Genomic DNA, 25,093 nt, shown 5'->3' on the forward strand with positions numbered 1-25,093 from the left:
GAAGAAGAGAAGAAGAAGAAGAAGAATAAGGAGGAGGAGGAGAAAAAGAAGAAGAAGAAGAAACGAGAATTAAAAGGTTATATAACTTAACTCAATGAACATCAATCATATAGACAATCCATTGTTGACTTATCTAAGTTACATATGTTATAACTGTTAAGTATTTATCTATATGTTACCTTTGCTGTAGCCCTCCACTATTGAATGTAGATAGTAATAATCTTACATGGGTAACATAGATATGTGTCGGATGCCTTTCATGTTGATCAGCATGATATGTATCCACATAACATCAATACGCATATATGTATGTAATGTGGGCCATGTCAATGTACTGATTGATGATAATTAAGGTCATTTGAGGTGTTTAAATGATTTTTGGATGAGATCTGGGGTGTGTTCCCATGAAATGTGTGAATGTGTGATTGATTATGACTCATAGTGATACTGGATGAAAAGACTTGAGACTAGATTTTATTATATTCTCTTTTTACTTTCCTTGCCCTATTACCATAGGTAAGGAAAGTATTGCTTTCCGAAAAAAATTAAGGTACCCCAATTTCTACATTTCTATACGTTTCAAGGTCCCCTGAGTCCGAAAAAGTGGTTTTTGGGTATTGGGTATATGTGTGTGTGTGTGTGTGTGTGTGTGTGTGTGTGTGTGTGTGTGTGTGTGTGTGTGTGTGTGTGTGTGTGTGTGTGTGTGTGTGTGTGTGTGTATGAGTGTATGTGCGTCTGTGTACACGATATCTCATCTCCCAATTAACGGAATGACTTGAAATTTGGAACTTAAGGTCCTTACACTATGAGGATCCGACACGAACAATTTCGATCAAATGCAATTCAAGATGGCGGCTAAAATGTTGTCAAAAACAGAGTTTTTCGCGATTTTCTCAAAAATAGCTCCAACGATTTTGATAAAATTCGTACCTCGATTAGTCATTGATAAGTTCTATCAACAGCCATAAGTCCCATATCTGTAAAAATTTCAGGAGCTCCGCCCCGTCTAGGCAAAGTTTGATTTTAGATTCCCAATTATCAGGCTTCAGATACAATTTAAACGAAGAAATTCAAGTGGAAAAGATTGAGCATGAAAATCTCTACAATTAAAGTTCGGTAAAATTTTCACCTAAAATTGAAAATAAGCTCGAAATTCTGGAAAATGTGATTATTTCAATTGCAAACTGTTGACAACTGTTGATTCTATTAAATGATTTAGCTATTAAAAATTAAAGCTCGTGTGTCTATAGCGTTATTGTCCTGTCACCAGCTGGCTCAGATCTTTGAATAGTAGTAGACTTGAGATGCGCGGGTACACTAGCTTCAGGTGATAAATTTTCATAACGGCAAGGAAAGTTGTGTGAGTGCGCCACACCATATTTTTATCACAAGATGGGCCTAGACAAGCCCCTCCCCAATTAGCGGTTGATACAAACGTTGAAATATTGCGATTCAACAAACAGCAATCTCTGGAAGAGTATTGATTAGTATTAACTTCACAACTATCCAAAAAGGAAATTTATAAAGATAACATTATATAGTTTGAAATCAAAAGTGATAATGAATTAAATATTTGAACAAAAAGAATAGGCTGAAGAATAAATCTTAACCTCATTCTTTTTTGAAACGTTTATTTGTAAAAATTTGGGAGAATACAGTTTTGGGTTATGCTGTTGTCTTCTCCCAATCATATTACATTATAATTATGATTTGTAATTGTCAATTAAATAAATAAATAAAAGAAAACTATTTTTTGTGGAGAAAAGTATCCACATTTACTGGGATCGGATGTTTGTGAGTAATCTGAAAAATTATTGTGAACGATGAGGAACCCTAGAGTTTTAAGTGGTTTCCGAACCACCGTCAAGTGATTTTGTAGCTTAAACTGTCCCTTAGCAGAACCGGCCTAAAGCAGTTCTATAATAATTTATTGGCGAAAACAATCATGAGGAACCCTATAGTTTCAAGTGGTTTCCGAACCACCGTCAAGTGATTTTGTAGCTTAAACTGTCTCTTAGCAGAACCGGCCTCAAGCAGTTTCATAATAATTTACTGTCGAAAACAATCATAGCGACTTGTATAATGTAATACTTTTTTGTCTGTTTTTTGTCTACTGAAGAGACAAACAGTTATACAATTATTACAAAATTCATTCGCAAAAAATATTATAGTTCAAGTTCATCTATTCTAATTATGCAATACGGTAAATTTTTTATCTTTTCTGTCAATGCAATGTTCATGAACTCAATGTGTGATGCCACAATATTTTTTACAATAATTATTTTAAGTTAATTATTACTATAGTGAGAATTACTTCTCGAATTGTCAGCATTCCTCATAAAAAAACATCAAATCTACCCATCCAACCAATGCTGACAGTTCGAAATCTATCTAAAAATAGACGACATCACTACGATGAAGAGAAGGAGTTTATCGGTTGATTATAATCAATGTTATTGACGAATATAACATTTTTATCACATTTCAATTTGACCAGAAATATTTGATTTCATGATGTCATTAATCAACAAAATATTGATGACCAAAGAATGTTGTTTGAAATACTTTATAATATAGATGAGAAACAATTGAACCAGAAAAGTTAAGGACAATGTTGACGGTCTTTCGGTTTCAATAATATTCTAAGATAATCCTGCATTTTTGAGATTATTTGCGACATTGGTTTTATCGTTTAATTACTGTAAATAATAATCATAAGTTAAGATAATTACTGGATTATAGAAAAAAAACAAGGACAACGTTTATTTTCCAGAGCTATTTTGTGTTTCAAAATTATTATTTATGTATTATCTTCATTTTCACAAGAAATCACTAAATAAGCATAGCTTCAAATATGAAAAACAGAATATGGTATTGACGTTGATAGATTATTATACGACTTGCCGTCAGGCTCGATTCGCTCGCCATATCCGTCTAGCCAGGGGACTAGACCCTGGACCCCCGACTGGATCGTCCAAGAATGAGATTAGCAGGCTCGCTTCGCTCGCCTGCATTTTTCATTTATGTTAGGACGATCCAGTCGGGGGTCCAGACTAAACGTCTGGCTAAACGGATATGGCGAGCGAAGCGAGCCTGACTGCTAGTAATATAATATTCCCAGGAATAGCTTTGATTAAAGTAGCAGTGTCCAATCGATTTTTCCGCGATAAATGCATTATTCAATCTTCAACTTGGTGCCAACCTAACAAGTCAACTCAACTCAATGCCAACCTGACAAAATTATTAATTCAGTTACCAGTAAGTTAACAACTGTTTCGAAGAGGTACTCTCTCTAGATTATAATTCTATATTAACATATGGTATGGACATTTTTCAATTATAATTAAGAGAATAAGAAAAATATACATGCTAAAAGGCGAACTTTAAACCCTTAAAAACCACCATTAGAGTTAAAATATTGCCAAAAGATTTCTTAGTGCGCCTCTAAAGGGTCAACTGAACATACCTACCAAATTTGAACGTTTTTTGTCCGGTACATTTTTAGTTCTGCGAGTGAGTGAGTGAGTCAGTCAGTCAGTGAGTGAGTGCCATTTCGCTTTTATATTTATATAGATATAGATATATAGAATATAGATAGAAGAAAGATAGATAATACTGATAAATGTAGGCTATATCAATATGTAGACCCTAAGCTGTATTTGCGATCGGGAACTTAGAGTTGGGGTTCGAATTTATATTTATCATGTTGTCCAAATTTATCATAAATTTCAAAATTTCACTAAAACTACTTAAGCATTATCAAATGGAAATCAAGTAGAGATTGAAAGATGGACATAGGGCATACTTCAGCCTACAGAAAATTATTAGACCAAGGATGTTAAGCTGGTGCAGTAAAATTGAAATTTATAGGACAGTGCTGCAACCAGTGATGATGTATGATTGTGAAACATGGGTGTTGTGATAAGATGCTGTTGAATTGATGGGAGATTGATTGATTTATTTATCACATGCCAGGTCATGGAGAGGAAGATCCCAGGAAGAATTTATGGACCAGTGCTAGAGGCTGATAGGTGGTGACTTGATGAGCACTACAATAATCTGTAAGGGCAACCGAGCATTGTTACAGAAATTAGAAGAGCTAGAACTCGTTGGTTGAGCCGTGTGGAACGGATGCTGGAAACCCGTACAGCACGTATGTTTCTGTATCAGCAACCAGGGGGACAAAGAAAGCGAGGCCGACCACGCAAGAGATGGTTGGACGACGTGGAGGCAGACCTTCAATCCTTGGGCGTAAGAAGGTGGAGACAGCAAGCACAGGACAGACATGCATGGAAAAGGCTTGTGGAGGAGGCCAAGGTTCTTCAAGGGCCGTAGAGTCGATGAGTAGTAGTACTCAAGCATTCTGTACTATTTGATAAATTATTCACCAACTATTTGCACCTCTATTTGAAATGGAAGAAGCTCAAATTTATACGTAAATTCCTCTTCAATTTAATTGAATTGATAAAGTTAAAGTAGTCCAATGTTTTATGCTAGTTTTGCTGTTGTATTGATGTGTTATGATTTCAGATTTTGGAAACTGTATCACTACTATCATAAAGCATAATGAAACTTGAAAGATTTTCTAACCAAATTTTGAACTTTTTTCTTGTGATTTCAGGGAAGATATGCAGAAAGTCAATGTGAAATTCCACGATAACGGAACCGTCACCTTCCAACACAAGAAGATCCTCGTTTTCATGCCAGAGTTGTCTGTTGATAAGGATCAGAAAATTATCGTACCAAACATCCCATTACTGGTGAGAATGATTCCAATAAAATCCAATAACATCTACACCAATAACATTTTTATCGGAGGAATAGTTGTAGATAACATGATTAGGCTATCAAGATCAGTGTAATCATGAATTTAATCATTCTCGATGATTCAATATCAAACCAAAGTTATCTTACAAAACATGCGTCTGCTCTTGGACTTTCCGATTTTCGTTCTGTGAGACGAATTCTTCATGATGATCTTCATTTCCATCCATACAATATGGCAATTGTGCTGGAACATTCTGAGCGTGACTTCAATTGAGGGAACACTTTCCAGAACGCCTCATCTCAATTAGGAGCGATTTGGAGTGGCCAGCTCGATCTCCCGATTTGAATTCTTGTGATTTTTTCTATGGGGGGGTTTTTGTAATCCCTTGTTTATTTGAACCGTCCTAGGACCCTACAATATTTGAAAACCAATATCTGGGAAGAAATGGCTAACATAACGCTGGTAAGAGTCATGACAAACGCCAGAAATCAGTTTACTCAGTGTATGGAGAATGGGGGACGTCATCCACCTGATTTGATATTCAAAAATAATTCAATTCAATTCAATTTATTTATTCACACACACACACACAACACACACCACACACACACCACACACAACACACACCACACACACACACACACACACACACACACACACACACAACACACACACACACACACACACACCACACACACACACACCACACACACACCACACACACAACACACACACACACACACAACACACACACACACACACACCACACACAACACACACACACACACACACACCACACACACACCACACACAACACACACACACACACACACCACCACACACACACACACACACACACACACCACACACAACACACACACACACACACACACACACCACACACACACACACACAACACACACACACACACACACACACACACACCACACACACCACACACACCACACAACACACACACACACACACACATAAGATCATAGCTACCTCTAATACAAGGCCCCGGCCTACAATATTGAAACGTCGCAGCGTAGGCCTAGAATCTAATACATGATTGGTGAAAAAGATCAGCTGGTATTTTTAAAAATCTTTTTCACCAATCATGTATTACATTCTAGGCCTACACTGCGACGTTGCAATATCGTAGGCCGGGGCCTTGTATTAGAGGTGGCTATGATAAGATACATCAATATGAAATAAAAATTAATTACCTCAATAAAAAAACATTACAGTATAAAATAAATAACATAAATATGAGAACACATTACAATATTAGAAGGCAATGGAAAAAAACTTTATTTATGTCAGTGGCGGATCCAAAGAGGGGCTAGGGGGGGGGGCTATAGCCCCCCCTTGGGTATCCAATTTACACTAGATAAAATCTAACGTTCTCTTACATTTTTACTGTCCTTTGAAATATTCAACTTATTTCTTTGTTTTAAACTGTTAAACTTTGTTTTAAACCCTTTAAATACTGGATAGTTTACTCTTATCAGCTAAGCCTTACACAATACTTCTGCTTTAGACATTTTATAACAAGGAATGATAAGTAATGCATTATAGAAACTTATTATAAGGTGGAATAATTAAAAATGTTCATACAGGTTTATTTTTAAAACTTAATCATTCGCAAAAAAGTACTAAAAGTATTTCCGTACATGAAATGAGAAGGTAATAGCCTAGCTTTCCACGTTCAAATTCTTATGGTCAAAGGGTCAAAATGTTAATGCAAAAACATTCTAATGGCTTTAAAATCCTTTTATTTATAGTCAATGTTCTTGAGTCAAATCATAGTCTTTTGCCTCTAAACTCTGGTAAAGAGTTGAAAGACTTAAAAGCGGCCTAAAAATGTGTCATTCCACACTTAAATTTTTACAATTCCCCAGACCCCCCGCCTTGCTGGGGGGTATTCCATACCCCCCGGTGCTTTCACCACCCCTAAACACCTAGCCCCCCACCCCTTTGGCCTATCCTGGATCCGCCACTGATTTTTTATGTGTCTACATTACACAAAATAAATACAAACTTTCTGGTCCATACAAAGAGGTTCATTTATTTTGAAAAAACAGGAAGTTTCGCTGCCGCACTCTGTATCTATTTATCTAAAAATATTGAATTTTTACAGACTTTGACGAGTATGAGCAGCGAGCTAAACTACATGCTGCGAATGGGTCTGTCGATGTTCATAAAGATGACTCGAATGCATCCGTTCAAAACGATTACGGCGGAGGAAATGGTGTTCGGCTATGACGACACGCTGACGTCTATAGCCAACACGTATTATCCGCGCGGGAAACGACCGCCAAAGAAGATGGGACTGCTGCTAGGGGTCAGTGAACTCTGGAATATTTTTGGAAAATTTTTAAATGTTTGAGAAATTGATGATTTTGTGGCTTGTGAATTCTCAGGCATTTAGGAAATTTATTGTCACGAGTTAATTTATTCATAGGTGGTGTGCCGCCAAAGAAATTACTGCTGCTACGGGTCAGCTATCTCAATAATATTTTTTGAAAACCAGAACATTTTAGAATGTTTCGGAAATTGACGATTTTGCGTGGAATTTTGAGGCATTTAGAAAATTTATTGTCGAGAGTTGAATTTACAAGTAGTAGCGTATGTTGTGTGAATCTACGTACCATCAGAATTGAAGTTGAAATTCATTCATAAAACTCGCATAATACAAAAAATAGATGAACTGTTCTAGAAACAAATCAGTACAATAATTGAGAACAATAGGTTAAACTAACGCGGTCGAATATAAAAAATGAAAATGTGGAATTTCCTATATTATTAGTTGAGTAGCATCAACAGAGAAACGAAGTCATCAACAATCGAAAATTTTTTGTAACATCCTATATATTTTCTAGTTTTGTTTGGAAAAGTAAGAATGGAAAATGAAAAAATAAATATTATTGTTCATATACACCATGAATAATAATTGGGTTCAAGTTGAAATGCACCTTATTGCTGCTTATAAATTTATAAATGATTTTTAAATTTTATTGATTTGTTTGAAATTAGTGTAATTCCATAGCATGTAGATGTGAAAATTGGTTTGAATTGGATGTACCTACCGTATAGAATGTATGAAATAAGTGGGTTGACAAATCAATTTGCTCAGTTGTTGAAGGAGAATTAGGAAAATGAATTACAAGGCAGTTATGTTGAAGTTCCACACTGTTCACAAAATTATATTGAAAGTATATGAGCTATTCGATAATAATAATAATGTTCTACCACCTTTTTAATTTTGGAGATCAGTATGTAGATGGAATGATTAGCAAATTGCATTGAATTGTTAGAGGAGAAATTACAATGCTCTTATAGATAGGCCTATCTTTAATATCTATTCTGAAATTATGTTGAAGATTGAAGAAAAAAATTTCATAACGGTAACAAAAGACAGGCCAAGATGACTGATGTTGATTGATTACTGTTAATTTTACTAAATATGTAGTTTGTTCTACAAAGACATCTGAGCAGTGTTAATTCTTGTCTCTTATACAATTCCAGAAGTTTCTGTTAGCTTGAAATTAAATACTTCTCATTGAATAATCACACCTTATTTTCCAGACATACAGAGGGAATAACGGTAAGAAATAGTGAAAATATAAAACTTTTTGAAAAACAGAAACTAACATTCATAGAAAATCTTCTACTCATTAAATACTAATGAGATGTAAATTTTTTGGCTGGTGTACATTAATCAACTGTACATATATGTTGTGTGGATTTGATATTTTATAAGACTGTAAATAGTAAATAAGAATGTTTTTCACTTTAAAATGTTTGACAGTTGAAGATAAATAAATTCATTATCTTATTTTTATAGCTTATTATTGTTGAAATATTTCAAAAATGTAAGATACTCTACACATTCCTAATAGATAAGGAGAGATACTTATAAGGAGAGATGTAAATGACTTGTTTTGATCTGAACTAGAATAATATGTGTTAACATTGGGTACTATGCTCTAGAAAATCAATAGCTTCTTATAATATGTATATTCTCTCTTGTTTTGTATATACGGTCCCGTGTATGCCTAGCCTACAGTAACCTACAGCATACTTTATGTTCTTCCAGACATAGAGAATGACCTCACTGGAATTGTTCATGGTTTGCTAAATATTATTCTGATGTATTTATCATAATATTGATCACAATAGATTTTGAATACAAGCATATTCATTTTTATGAAATATTAAATAAATAAATGTTGAATATCTCAACTTCAATTCGACCAATTTGTCCATAGTGATGGATTGTCACATACATCATGATTGAAATTATTAGTTCATTCAAATGAAATATAAAAATATACATGATAATCTAAGAGAGTTGATAAACTTCCAACAAATAATAAAAAACATATTATTATCCTCGTATTATAGATCTTATTTATGGAAGCTCTATATTTTTTCTGCGATTTACCTATAACAATATAGGTATTTCGTTTCTCACTTATTGTGATTGTAGAATGAAATAAATGAATAAATGTTTTCTTCATCCAACCTCTTTGTATCAATTTGGCTCTGTCTTTGATAATATTATTTCGATATTACTAGTAGTTCTATGAACAGTAGACCTCACGCAGTATTCTCATCCACAAGTACCTGATTGAAACTATAGACCTTATGGAAATACAGCAATAGACTGGCTTCTCCACACATCTATGTAATCACTTGTCAGCTGATTTATGATGAATACCGTAATTCTATAGTCTGATTTTTACTCTAATATTGGCGTATGAAGGAGGCTCCTTTTTCCTTCTATATTATCCTTGAAATGCAAAATTTTCAAAAACCTTGTATATACGTCGACGTGCAATTAGAAGAGGAACATACCTGTCAAATTTCATGAAAATCTATTACCGCGTTTCGCCGTAAATACGCAACATAAAAACATTTAAACATTCAAACATTAAGAGAAATGCCAAACAGTCGACTTGAATCTTAGACCTCACTTCGCTCGGTCAATAATTTATTGAAAACATGTTTTAAATAATACTTGGATGTTTCAGATTTTTTTGTGCTCTCACATTTTTTTATACCTAATTGGTATTGTATATATGGTTTATCCAAAAGTTTCAAATATGTCGGTTGATTTCTTTGGAAACATTTTCTAATTGGAAAATAACCATTGGTATTTCAGAGAAACGGTACTCTGGAGGAGGTATCGACAATTTTCACAGGCCACAGCGACATGAGGGAATTTGGTCTGATCAACCGACTCAACGGTCAGGATAAACTGCCTTTCTGGCAAAACGAGCCATGCAACACGTTACATTATGCATCTGAAGGTAAGTTGAAATGACAAACTGGAATTAAGTTTCTAGCATGTCGGGAATTTCATATTTCTGCTCAAAATTTCTCGACATTGACATCAATATTATTAAAAATATTAACTACAAGATTCAAGATTTCTTTATAGCAGAAAACATTTGTACAAATGTTTATAAATCAAACATGATAAATACAAAGTACGTATTCACATGCAAAGAAATAGAATTTCTTTGTAAAATAATTTTTGTTCTTTGTCGGATGTAAATGATCCAGATACCAATAGAACAGAGACATTCTTCTCGTTATTTTGATATAAAATTTTCAATTAGCACAACATTATTTTGAGAAAAGTGATATTTGAAAGGAAATCGCGATATGTCTCCAACTCCATCAAAAAAATGATTCAATTTCTTTTTTACCCTCCTGAAACCTTTTTAGCAACCCTGAAACTATTTTTGGAGAGCCTAGTCTCAAATTATTTTATACAAGCTATAGTTGTTCAAACCTCCGGCAATTTGTGTTCCTTTCACTCTCTCTCACTCTCTTTGGTAGAGAGTTAGTGGGAAGGATATTTTGAATATTCTTTCCGAAGAATGGACATTGATATATGTCCAAGCTCCGCCAATGTAGATGCATAAAAATATAATTATCTATAGTTATTATATTACAAATTGCTTTTTCATATCATATACAGTTCAATAATTATTTTCTTAGTCTATATTATGTAAATAATTTACATAATATAGAATTTATATTATGTCATAATTTCATCATAGATGAATTATTCATCTATGATTTTGCTGTATTGTAAGCTATTGTATATAAGTGAATAAGCCAGTATATATTGTAATCTACATAAATAAAGTACTCAATCAATCAATCTCTCTCTCTCTCTGTCTCTCTGTCGTGTATAATGGGAAGGATATTATTATAATATATCCTTTTCAGAGAATCGACAATTTTACTTGTTGAAACACCGCCGATTTATGTAGTTACATCACAATCTTAAACTATCGTTATTCAAATATTGCATTCAATCTTTATTCTCATTAATTATTATTTCATAGTTTATGAAATTCTTTGAATAATTATCAATACTATCATTTAATGTAAATTAGTTTTTAAGCCAGAAGCCAGTATATATTATTGTAACATACATAAAGAACTCCAATCTTTGTTTCGTCCTATTATTGTATCTTTTTTAACGTTTTTATTTTGTTCGTCAATTTCACCGTGCTTCCCACTTCGTTTCAGTTTACCTGATTTTGTTTAATTTTACTTGAAAAAATTTCCTTAAATAAGTCAATAACATGTTTTTCTCTTGTAAATATGGCAGGCTCGCTGTTTCCGCCTCGTGACATCACCAAGTCGGACCTAGTCCATGTGTACGACAAAGACCTCTGTCGCGCGTGGCCTCTGCGTCACAGGAGAGAGATAGAGAAGGATGGCATCAAAGCGGGACTGTACACACCGGACGACAGCATGTTCGACAACAGTGAGTCAAATCCGGACACCAAGTGCTATTGTCCGGCTGCTGACAAGTGTCCTCCGAACGGACTCCAGAACATCAGCCCTTGCCAGTATGGTGAGTAAATGAAACACTAAAGTCCGTACAAAATTACTTCTGACTTGGAGGAATATGCAGCGCAGAGAAATGGAGGGAGATCAGCCAATTACAGTGATTAATAGAGTCATATAGGTAGAAGCGCAGTTGCAAATTTGTCAGTCGTTTGACTGCTTTCAGACAGGAAACTTCGCATGTGTAGCATGAGCACATGAACAGTCACTAGAAGTTGGAGAACGCTGGCCGCTTCAAAACGGCAACATCGCGCCTCTGTATCCCTCCCGCTGTATGCTTTCTCTGCTGCGCATGTCCATCCCAAGTAAGAAGTAATTTTGTACAGGGTATAAAAATACAATAAGACTGTACTCTCCAGATTACAGAATAACAGCCCTTGTCAGTAGACTATGGTGAGTAAATGAAACATCAACAAGTTAATAAGACTGTACACACCGGAAGACAGAATATCAGTCCTTGCCAGTATGGTGTGTAAATGAAACACTTATAAGACAATAAGGCTGTACACACCGGATGACAGAATATCAGTCCTTGCCAGTATGGTGAGTAAATGAAACACTAATAAGACAATACGGCTGTACAAACCGGATGACAGAATATCAGTCCTTGCCAGTATGGTGAGTAAATGAAACACTAATAAGACAATAAGGCTGTACACACCGGAAGACTGAATATCAGTCCTTGCCAGTATGGTGAGTAAATGAAACACTAATAAGACAATAAGGCTGTTCACACCGGATGACAGAATATCAGTTCTTGCCAGTTTGGTGAGTAAATGAAACATCAACAAGTCAATAGGACTGTACATATCGGATGACAGAGTATCAGTCCTTGCCAGTTTGGTGAGTAAATGAAACACTAATAAGACAATAAGGCTGTACACATCGGATGACAGAGTATCAGTCCTTGCCAGTATGGTGAGTAAATGAAACACTAATAAGACAATACGGCTGTACACACCGGATGACAGAATATCAGTCCTTGCCAGTATGGTGAGTAAATGAAACACTAATGAGATAAAATTCGACCGAATCACTGTCGATGTTGTACAACCGTTCCATATAATGAATTAAAAAAAATCTGGTGTGGCGCACTCACACTACTTTCCTTGCCATTATGAAAATTGATCACCTGACGCTAGTGTTCCCGCGCATCTCAATTCAAAGATTTGAGCCAGCTGATGACAGGGCAATAACCCTGGAGACATACATGAGGTCTGCTATCTCTTCATAGTGTATGATTTAATAGAATCAACAATAATTTGCAATTGAATAATCACATTTTCTCGAATCTAAAGCTTATTTTCAATTTTAGGTGAAAATGTTACTGAACATTAATTGTAGAGATTTTCATGCTCAATCTACTCCACTTGTTTTTTTTTGTTTCAATTGTATCTGAAGCCTGATAATTGGTAATCTATCTGCATTGATGGGGCGGAGCTCCTGAAATTTTTACAGATATGGGACTTGTGGCAGTTGATAGAGCTTATCGATGACTATTTTAGGTATGAATTTGATCAAAATCGTTGGAGCCGTTCTCGAGAAAATCACGAAAAACCCTGTTTTTTGAAACATTTCGCCATTTTAGCCGCCATCTTGAATTGCATTTGATCGAAATTGTTCGTGTCGGATCCTTATAGTGAAAGGACCTTAAGTTCCAAATTTTAAGTCATTCCGTTAATTGGGAGATGAGATATCGTAAACACAGACACATACACTCATATATACACACACACACATACAGACCAATACCCAAAAACTACTTTTTTGGACTCAGGGGACCTTGAAACGTATAGAAATTTAGAAATTGGGGTACCTTAATTTTTTTCGGAAAGCAATACTTTCCTTACCTATGGTAATAGGGCAAGGAAAGTAACATACATTTATCGTCGAATTCTACAGTTTTATTTGGTACATGGTTTCGTGAACACACAGGTCACATTTTCAAGCTGACAATGTGAAAATGTGACAGTAAGCTTGAAAATGTGACCTGTGTGGTCACGAAACCATGGTCCTGTATCAAATAAAACTGTGTAGAATTTGACAATATATTTTCTGTGTTTTCATTTCACTAATGAGACAATGACATTTTCAATTATTAATAGGCCTACAGTATTATAAAATTTTCAATTATTACTTTCCTCACCCTATTACCAAAGGTAAGGAAAGTATTGCTTTCCGAAAAATTTAAGGTAACCCAATTTCTAAATTTCTATACGTTTCAAGGTCCCCTGAGTCCAAAAAAGTAGTTTTTGGGTATTGGTCTGTATGTGTGTGTTTGTATATATATGAGTGTATGTGTGTCTGTGTTTACGATTTCTCATCTCCCAATTAACGGAATGACTTGAAATTTGGAACTTAAGGTCCTTCCCCTATAAGGATCTGACACGAACAATTTCGATCAAATGCAATTCAAGATAAAATGCAATTCAGGCTAAAATGGCAAAAATAAGGTAAAAAACAGGGTTTGTCGCGTTTTTCTCAAAAACGATTTTCGGCTCCAACGATTTTGATCAAATTTATACCTAAAATAGTTATTGATAAGCTCTATCAAGTGCCACAAGTCCCATTATCTGTACAAATTTCAGGAGCTCCGCCCCATCTATGCAAAGTTTGATTTAAAATTCCCAATTATCAGGCTCCAGATACAATTTAAACAAGAAATTTCAAGTGGAAAAGATTTATTGATGCTAGACAACTCGCTCCTCTCTCACAGGCATGTGCGCATGAAAGGATCCTCCAATGAAATGTATTTTTATTTTTTACAAATATAATATTGTATTGTTAATATTTTTTGGAGTATAAAGAATTTCATTTTCAATTTCAATCTAATATTCTTTCTCTCTTCATATACAGCCCAATTGCAGTAGGAAACTTTTTGTTTAGTTTTACTTGAAAAAATTTCCTTAAATAAGTCAATAACATGTTTTTCTCTTGTAAATATGGCAGGCTCGCTGTTTCCGCCTCGTGACATTACCAAGTCGGACCTAGTCCATGTGTACGACAAAGACCTCTGTCGCGCGTGGCCTCTGCGTCACAGGAGAGAGATAGAGAAGGATGGCATCAAAGCGGGACTGTACACACCGGACGACAGCATGTTTGACAACAGTGAGTCAAATCCGGACACCAAGTGCTATTGTCCGGCTGCTGACAAGTGTCCTCCGAACGGACTCCAGAATATCAGCCCTTGTCAGTATGGTGAGTAAATGAAACACTACAGTCCGTACAAAATTACTTTTGACTTGGAGGAATATGCAGCACAGAGAAATGGAGGGAGATCAGCCAATTACAGTGATTAATAGAGTCATATAGGTAGAAGCGCAGTTGCAAATTTGTCAGTCGTTTGACTGCTTTCAGACAGGAGACTTCGCATGTGTAGCATGTGATGATGATGAATCTTTATTTTGTGAATTTAAAGTTTTTCCATTAAAAATCTTTGAAAGATCCATACTAAGAAGAATTTACGGTCCCGTTCAGGTTAATGAGCAGCAATGGCGAATAAGAAAAAATGAGGAAATAGAAGCATTAATAGAAGGAGAAAATATAGTACGCTTCATTAAAGCCCAAAGAATAAGGTGGTTGGGGCATGTGATGAGGATGAGTGAGGCTAGAATGCCGAAAATAGTTTTTAATAGCAAGTTGCACAGCAGAAGAAAGAAAGGTAGGCCAAGGAACAGGTGGGTGGACCAAGTGATGGATGACCTGAGAAGGATGGGGGTAAGAGGATGGGAGGAAAGAGCCATGAACAGGGAAGAATGGAGGTGTGTTGTGAAGGAGGCCAGAGCTCACCTAGGGCTGTAGCGCCGGATAAAGAAAAAGAAAGAAAGTTTCTCCATGTTTTTACGAAAATTTTATTATCAATCTATCCAAATTTAAAATTGTTTGTTTTATTCCAATTTATATTATCAGATTGTGATTTGGTGTTGAAATTGAAATGGACATGACCTATGTATAATATTTGGATAATTCAATACTAAATTAGGAAATATTGAAGAAGTCTTGGGCAATAGCCTGTTTTTTTCGATCATTGTATTGTTTGTGCTAACCTAATAAATAAATGAAAATGATGATGATGATGATGATGATGATGATGATGATGATGATGATGATGATGATGATGATGAGATGATGATGATGATGATGATGATGATGATGATGATGATGATGATGATGATGAAGGAGAAAGTAGCCTAAGATTATTGTTCAAGAAACAAGCAGAAGAACATTTTAATATAAATAGAATAGAACTATTACTGGAACTATATTTATTTTTTTCATAATTTTCCAGATGCTCCGATCTACGTGTCATTCCCACATTTCTATAAGGCTGATAAGAGCCTCTTGGAGACTGTGGAAGGACTCAAGCCAGACCAGGAGAAGCATGAGACTTATTTCAAAATAAACCCGGTAAGTGAATCCTTAAATAATAATTCTCAATCTTGAAATAAATCACTTTATTATTTGTAATTTATGCCTGCGAGGAATCTGAAACAAAGAAACTCTAGACTGATTTAAAGGACTATTTTGTAAGCCTCGCCTATTTTTTATTATTTTTATAGGCCTACCTCAGATAAGACAAAACAAGATTATATTGATGTTGCTCTTCATGACGAAACACTATAATTATAATAACTAAATTTTTTTATATTTTTATAGGGCTACCTCAGATAAGACAAAACCAAATTATATTGATGTTGCTTTCCATGACGAAACACTATATAATAACTTTGTTGTAGTTCTGACACTGTGTTACTTGTAAATATTTGAAAAAAACACTTACTTTTGTTGGAGTATTGAGGAATGCATTTCACTCCTGAGGAAAAGCTTCATCAACCTCAGAGGCTGAAGTAAATGTTTTTACTAAAAGTAAGTGTTTTTTTCAAATATTTACAAGTAACACAGTGCCTGAACTAGAACAATAAAGTCAATATTATATGCTATAGAAATCTACAGTAGGCCTATTGCCAATTCTATATATTACACATATTTTTTCACAAAATGTTTGTCAGAGAGATTGATTGATTGATTGATTGATTGATTGAGTACTTTATTTATGTAGATGACAATATATAGGCCTACTGCTTATACACTTATATACAATAGCTTACAATACAGCAAAATTATAGATGAACTTACATAATATAGACTAAGAAAATAATTATTGAACTGTATATGATATGAAAAAGCAATTTGTAATATAATAACTATAGATAATAATTATATTGTTATGCATCTACATAAATTGGCGGAGCTTTGGACATATCAATGTCCATTCTTTGGAAAGAATATTAAAAATATCCTCCCCACTAACTCTCTACCAAATAAAGATAAGATAAGATATTTATTGACAATTGTTACTAGGCTCTTGCCTATGGTAACATTCACAAAAATTGACATAATAAAATTAAATTAAACTTTTAATTAAATAAATAATTATTTTCAGTTATGCATTGTTTATGAGAATGAGAGTTTATTCAACGTTGATCGATATTCATTGTTTAATTACAGAAAATGGTTAATGATTGTATAAAACTATGATTTATTGTTTAATTTTAGAAAATGGGTGTAACACTGGAGGCCAAAGTGAGAGTACAAATGAACCTGAAGGTGGAGAAAGCTAACATCAACCCTGTACAGAATTTCCGCAGTATTATATTCCCTATCATGTGGCTGGAAGAGGTGAGTTATTCTTTTTTTTCAAAAATAGTTCAAAGTACGATAGTTGTTACTAATATTTGTTATTTGTAGAGTAGAAAATGTCTTTATTCAATCAATAAAAACAATAAAATCATACACCACAATGAAGTCTTAAAACTCAACAAATTATATATGTAAGGAAAAAAATGGTTGTAATATGAGAAATGTATCACAAGACAAATTTTTTGACTTCTGGTTATCTGCCAGGAGTCGGTATTATCTTCTCATATATATACATTTCATTTATATCTTTCACAAATTTAAAAGTAATTTAAAAATTCACACACATGCGATTTAATAAATAAACAAAATAGAAATAAATCTATTAACCTTGTCATAGTTGAAATATCATTTTCTGGCACACTGAGGAATGTCATCTTTACATAAGGTCTGTTGAAACATGTTTGTATTTTTCTACAAATAAATGTGTGATATTTGACAATATCTTCGTCTTCTGATACTGTGCTAGACAAAATATAGTAATACCATGAAGAAACAATAGCGTAAGTAGATATCCCATGGTATAGGGCGTTTATGTCGCAACTTTTACTGTTATCTCAAGCCGATTACCGTCGATTTTTACTGTTTTGACCGGGTAAGAGTGTATGAATGGCACAATATGAGAGACTACCTGCGTCATAAAGCTTCACGCCAAAGAACTAAGTGGACTATCGGCTTGAGATAACAGTAAAAGTTGCGACATAAACGCCCTATACCATGAGATATCTACTTATGCTATTGTTTCTCTATGGTAATACTCTCATTCATAATGAAAAACCAATAATATTCTCTAATATCACGAATCTATGTTGAAAAATTACAGTGTCTGAAGATGATTATAGGCTTTGAAACGTCTGTAATTTTTTCCAAATACTGAATTCGTGATACATAAGATACTAATCTAGTGTTTTTATTATATATGGTATCATTGTGTACTCATTATGAAATACCTAACAATGTTGAGTAGTTCCATAGAGAAACAATAGCGTAAGTAGATATCCCATGGTATAGGGCGTTTATGTCGCAACTTTTACTGTTATCTCAAGCCGATTACTGTTGATTATTGTCGAATTTTACTGTTTTGTTGGTATGAGAGTGTATGAACGGCACAATATGAGAGACTACCAGTGTCACACAGCTTCACGGGAAAGAGTTACATGGACTATTGGCTTGAGATAACACTAAAAGTTGCGACATAAACGCCCTATACCATGGGATAATAGTGAATAGTTGTGTTTCTTTTCTGGCTCAAAATTTTGCAAAATTACTCAAAAATTTCCTCTGTAGAGATTTGAGTGAAATATTTTTGTTTTTAATCAGTTTTTAAATATCAAAATTCAAATTTTTAGTTTAGTCTTTAGTTTTGAAGTGAAAGTGAAATCTTAACCTTATTCTTTTTTGAAACTTGTATTTGTAAAAATTTGGGAGAAGACAGTTTTGGGCTATGCCTGTTGTCTTCTCCAAATCATATTATATTTATTATAACTATGATCTGTAATGACAATGGAATAAATAATTAAATAAATAAATAAATAAAAGCTATTGTTTCTCTATGGTAGTACCGTACGTGGGTAGAACTATTCTCACTACTAGTTCTAAAATATGTCTATTATTTTTAAGTGAATATAAAACTCTTATTTATACAGTGGAGTCCACGTTATAAAGGCAGTGGAGAAAGAAAAGAAGACTGCCGAATCTCTGCATTGTCACTGCCTTCCATACAGAATATATAGCTTCTTAAAATGTATATATTCAGGGCTATTTGATCTCTTATTTGTAAAATAAAATCATAGTACCATTTTTTGAAAAGATTTTAATATAAAATAACAGATTTGTATAATAACAAATGTGTTTTTTATATTTTTAAAGTTTTTTATAAACTTTTCAAAAAAGAATACTATATGATGTTATCTTACAAACAAGAATATAGCTTTCATACCTGTATATCTGATGAAATATTAATTGCTCATTCTTGTAACATTGATCAGTTCAATTTCAATTTATTTATTCACACACACACACACATAAGATACATCAATATGAAATAAAAATTAATTACATCAATAAAAAAGCATTACAGTATAAAATAAATAACATAAATATGAGAACACATTACAATATTAGAAGGCAATTTATACATGTTATGTGGTGAAGAAGGGTAGAGGATCAAAAGTTCTTCCAACTATGGCTATCCATGTCATAGGAAGGCTTTTGATCCTTGGAATTTTTGGAAAGGATTGGGAAAGGGATGTGATAGAGCACAAGTAGGGGAAGTGAGCGCACTAATCAGAAAAGTTCTCTGTTAACTTATTATAGTTCTCAAAGGTAGAAGAAGTAGTTAATTTTGATCCAAGCATTGATATCTGTTTTTACTTTTTTTGTTATCTTGGCACAGCTAATAATTTGTTCAGGAATTTTATTTATAATTTTAGTGCTTAAATATATGAGTTGTCTTCTAATATTTTCAATGTTAGTATGATAGATTAGGTACTTATTTGTGGTGGGTCTAAATTGTATTGATTATTGATAGTATTATTAGTGCAAATGAAATTATTTTTATATTTAAATATATACTTCACTATATTTATATTCCATTTGTCAAGAAAATATTTATTTTAATAAATAAATAATACATTTCTCATAATTAAGATACAATATTTTGTTGACTTTAACATTATTGAAAACGATCTGGCAACGTTGCAGAGGTAGAAATGGATAGAGCTAACTGCTTTGTCGGATGATAGACAAGGATATAGCAACACCAATGTTTATTCTTTATTGATTCATACAACAAGTACATCATTAAGGCTGTTCGCTACACCTTTTTATTTTTATTTAAATTGGAAAATATTAATCAATTTGAATAATAAAAGTGAACAGCCTTAAAAGTGATAGGGAGAGAAAATAAAGGTAACCTTGTGCTTTTCCTCTCCCAAATTTAGATGTTACACATAGTCCGAAATTGATTGAGTCTTGTAGTTGTTCACTACACAAAATTTTCAGTTCTTAATTATTTTCACAAAGTAGATTTTTAAATTTAGATGCTTCAAAACCAAAAAATTTTTCTCTAAAAATGTTGATCAAATACTGCATTATAACCTGGACCTCACTGTAGCATATTTCCAATACCTTCAAGATTGCACAAACGAGAAAATTTTTTTTCTACAACTGCGCGTAAAAAAAGAATTTACATACTCAATTCTCCTCGTAAAACACCTATTTCTGAGGAGAATCTACTTTTTCACTCGCTAACCATCCGCGCATGCGCAGTAGATTTTCTTTACGCTCGCTAATCATTCGCGCGTACGCAGAAGAGTTTCTTTACGCTCGCTAATCAGCTGATGGTAAGCAGCTCGCCAAAAGGTCAGTTCTTAACCTAAAAAGTCGGTAATTGTAACTCCGCCGATATAAGTAATTTAACAGGTTTGGGCAGTTGTAGAACAATTTTTGTATGTAATTCGCGCATAATGCTTCTATAACGCGTCGTGTGATAACTGTTTTGCGCGAGCGATAAAGTCGCGCATTACCCTCTTAATACATAAATAGCTATTCTCATTCCATTTATTGTATAAAGCACTATAATTATAGAATATATAATTAATTATGACATTGGAGGAAATACTAGGTTGAGCCTGTACTATTTCTCTCCAAGAATTTTGATAGAATGTTAATGTTGTCGAAAAGTTGAGGTTATGTAATTACACACTGCTACATCATTTGATTTATGGTCCAGGAATAATAATTTGAAAATTTTTAATTTGTAGGTTGACGTAATACTCTAAATAAATTACAGTAGAAATACCTTGATGGGAATTCTAAAATGTTTTAAATTTGTTGTAGGGAGTGTCAGACCTTACCCCCACCATCCACCGCTGGGTGTACCTGTCGACAACAGTCGCCGACCGCCTGGGTCCCTCCATCAACTACTCTCTCATCCTGACCGGCATCATCATCCTGGTCACCAGCTTCATCCGCGCCTACAAGGACCTCGTCTTCACCTCGGACAACATCGAGCTGGGCAAGCGGCAGATCCGGCGCGGAAGCAACTTCATCGTGAACGGGGTACATGGTCAGGTGATGATCATCCGCGACTCCTACGCTCTACTGCACAACAACACCACTGAGACTGCGTTTTGCCCCGAGCAGGAGGCTTTATGAGTGGCAAACCAATCGGGAGAACCCTGTTCATAAATCCTGGTTCCAAAATACCCAAAGGAAATCCTTGGTAATTCTCAATGGAGTAAAATAATAGATGTCCTTGGAGGAGATCCTTGATAATTGTCAATGGCTGTAATCTATGGGGAAATCCTTGATAATTCTCAATGGGGTAAAATAATAGAAGTCCTTGGAGGGGATCCTTGATAATTAATTGTCAATAATCTTTGGGGAAATCCTTGGTGATTCTCAATGTGGAAGACCTTCAATGACCGCTTAATAAAGAGAGTCATTGATGATTAGTTCTTATTGAGGAGAAACTTACATGAAATCCTCATAAGGAATGTCCTTGATAATTAATTCTCAATGAGGGAGGCCTTACATGAATTCTTGAAAGGGGAAGTCCTTGAATGAGATAATCCCTGATAACTAGTTCTCAATGAAATCTTAATCGAGGAAAGACCTTGAAGGAAATAATCCTTGATTGTGAATTCTCAAAGAGGAAACCCTTCAATGATCCTTGATAATGAATGTCATTGATAATTAATTCTCAATGAGGAATAACATCAATGAATTCTCAATAAAGAAAGTCCTTGAAGGAAATAATCCTTGATTGTGAATTCTCAAAGAGGAAACCCTTCAATGATCCTTGATAATTAATTAATTCTCAATGAGGAATACCTTCAATGAATCCTTAAAACGAAAGTCCTTGAAGGAAATAATCCTTGATTGTGAATTCTCAAAGAGGAAATCCTTCAATGATCCTTGATAATTAATTAATTCTCAATGAGGAATACCTTCAATGACATCTTAATAAAGAAAGTTCTTGAAGGAAATAATCCTTGATTATAAATTCTCAATGAGGAAATCCTTGATGAGGAATGTCCTTGATAATTAATTCTCAATGAGAAAAACCATCAATGGATTCTCAATAAGGGATGTCCTCAATAATTAATTCCCAATGGGGGTAATTCTTAAATAGATCAGGGAGATCTTTGGGGAGACTGGGATTATCGAGGAAAATTCGAATAAACTCGATTGATTGGATCGATAATTGAGGGTTAGTTTAAAATACTCAAAAAACTAATACGGAGTGGGACAATCGTTAGGGGAAGGATTGAAAATAATGTGATAAGGAGAAATCTCTGATAATCAAAGAAAAGTGAGGAAATATTCCAATAATTATCGGGTGGAGCTTGTAATAAGTTGAATAGACAGAAAGAAGTTTGAGAACTCTAATAATTATTGGGAAAGATTTTCTGATGAAGTGTAATGATTGGGAACAGTTTAGATTAACTCTAGTAAAGAGGGGTATGGAAGATTATTCGGGATATTTGTTCAAATAGCTGGATACTCACAAAAATATGAAAATACTCTGTTTATTAGGAGGATGTTTTGAATTTTAATGATATTGAAAAGTATAGATGAACTCTATGAAAGTAGGCTAGAGTATTTAGCAGTTCTAATGAAGTTGGGTGAGCAAAAGTTGGAAAATAAAAGGAATAAAGTTATACTGCTTGGGGAAAGGTTTGTATATTCTTCTCAACAGTAGCCTTTCACGTTTGAAAGGGACCTGCTCTGATAAACTTGATCAGTTTAGTAAAAGTTCTGAAAATTCAGAGAAAATCAAAGTTTAGAAAGAAATTTCAATGAAGACGGAGGGTAATCGAGTATAGTTCAAAAATGCTCCAATATGTAGGAGAAAATTCGTATAGTTATAGAAAAGTCTGTAAAAATTCGAATAACCATGAAAAGCTGGTGAAAACCTGGAAATTCGAAGGTACCCCTAGGAAAACTTACAATGAGCAATAATATCATTGACTGACTTTTGTACAAATAGGTAAAAATAAAATCGTCAGACCTCGTTAGGATCAAAACTTTGATTAGAATTATATCCTGTAGTTATATTATATACATATGTATTTTATCTGAATGGTTTGCTCACTTATATAGAGTTTAAGTACAGTGAAACGTGTATAAAGTACGCTAAGTTCAATCAAAATGAAGTCGAGGTTTGTTCAGAAGACTTCACCCTTTATGATTCTCGGAGAAATTCTATAAAAAATTCGAGAAATTTGTTGGTAAAGTTATTGTTGCATCAATCATCATTATGGATTTCGTTCTATATAACAATCTACAATAATATTTGCTGCAAGAATTGAAAGAAAGTATAAAAGTTCAATCTATTATACTTTCACTCACTTAATTGGCAATTATTCAAATGTTGAATTGATAATATGAGGAGTATTCAAATGAGAATTGCAATGTACTTACTGAGGTATAATTTACTCAATAGAAGTATTTTTACAATAAGTATACAGTTATCAAATATGAAAAATAAAAGAGAAGACACTCAGTATACATATTCAATTGAACTTGTTAGTAAATTTCTTAAAATGCAATACTGTGTACCTAACAAACATTGCAGAATATACCGCCAATTTAAAAAATAATCATTCTTTACTTTAGTTGAAAATCAACTATAAAATGATTTTTTAGATATCTCAGGCAGAGGCTTTCAGAAATAAAACATTCCATGTAAAGACTGTACTGATTAGTTTTTATTTCTGGTAATAGATATACATCAATTCATGAGAAAACCAACTTCAATACATAATATTCTGGTACAATTCAATGAATACTATACTAATATAACACATAGTCTCAAATTCACAATATGAATATCTGATACATAGTTCAAGATATAGAATAGAAATATCTGGAAAAATTTAGACTAATTACAATCAAATTAAAAGCATTTTCAATTGAAATACATGCAGTTGTACCAAATATTAGAAGTTTTTGGAAAGATCTCGCTATAGGCAAAGGTCAACCATTCAGTTTTGATGTCCTAAAGAAGAAAATAGAATCTTATGAATAGAGCTAATGGCAGGAATATTTGGAGGATCTAAACTACTGTAATAGTAGAAAAAGGGAATCTTAATTCTCGTAGTTTCGAACAAAATTAAAATGGGAATGATTCTTTTAAAATATTCAACAACTTTCACATTTTTACAATTTTTGAACTGCGTACAGAAATAAAATATTTACAGGAGATCTTCTAGTCAAACTAATTAAAACCTTTAGATTAGATTTTTGCAATAAACAAAACAAAAAATAGGCCAGACAAATATGTGCAATGAATTTGAAACGGAAATTTTTATCAATTAGAAATTTGAATTTTATTCAGTAAAATATGTTCATAGTACTTGAATGTGCTGGCAAAAAACAGAGAAATCGTTGGATAGCTAATTTGAACAGTTATACTCGGATTTCTTGAAAAAAAAAATACCAAATGTAAACTTGTGAGATGTAGCAACACTTTTGTATGAATGAGCATAATATTCAAATAAGGATTCAATTATTATCAAGTATTGTTTTTAATCTACAATTTCTGTTAAAACAGTAGTTCGTAAGTTGATTCAAGTATTGACTCATGTAAATATTAGATAGTAAGTTATATTATCAGTGTATGTAATATTAAAATTACTATTTTATAATTATTTTTTCAAACTATTTATATTGGAGAAATATGTCTGTGTTATACACAAGCATAGTTAGGCCATTGAAATATTATATAGCTCTTTTCTATTA

The 25,093-nt window shown here is 33.6% G+C and overlaps 1 protein-coding gene across 6 annotated transcripts in view; it reads left to right on the plus strand.

The window, feature by feature from the left end:
- Positions 1 to 25,093, plus strand: part of LOC111044179 (lysosome membrane protein 2) — a 224,715-nt gene extending 199,622 nt beyond the window's left edge. For all 6 annotated transcript variants that reach the window (XM_022329263.2, XM_039435000.1, XM_022329262.2 and 3 more), the window contains exons 5-11: positions 4,622 to 4,760; positions 6,912 to 7,115; positions 9,939 to 10,086; positions 11,406 to 11,654; positions 15,936 to 16,054; positions 17,204 to 17,326; positions 21,185 to 25,093. In XM_022329263.2, the coding sequence (XP_022184955.2) occupies positions 4,622 to 4,760; positions 6,912 to 7,115; positions 9,939 to 10,086; positions 11,406 to 11,654; positions 15,936 to 16,054; positions 17,204 to 17,326; positions 21,185 to 21,502 (1,300 nt within the window). In that variant the 3' untranslated portion in view covers positions 21,503 to 25,093. The remainder of the gene's footprint in view (positions 1 to 4,621; positions 4,761 to 6,911; positions 7,116 to 9,938; positions 10,087 to 11,405; positions 11,655 to 15,935; positions 16,055 to 17,203; positions 17,327 to 21,184) is intronic.

This window comes from Nilaparvata lugens, chromosome 8 (genome assembly GCF_014356525.2).
Source record: "Nilaparvata lugens isolate BPH chromosome 8, ASM1435652v1, whole genome shotgun sequence".
NCBI classification, from domain to species: Eukaryota; Metazoa; Arthropoda; class Insecta; order Hemiptera; family Delphacidae; genus Nilaparvata; species Nilaparvata lugens.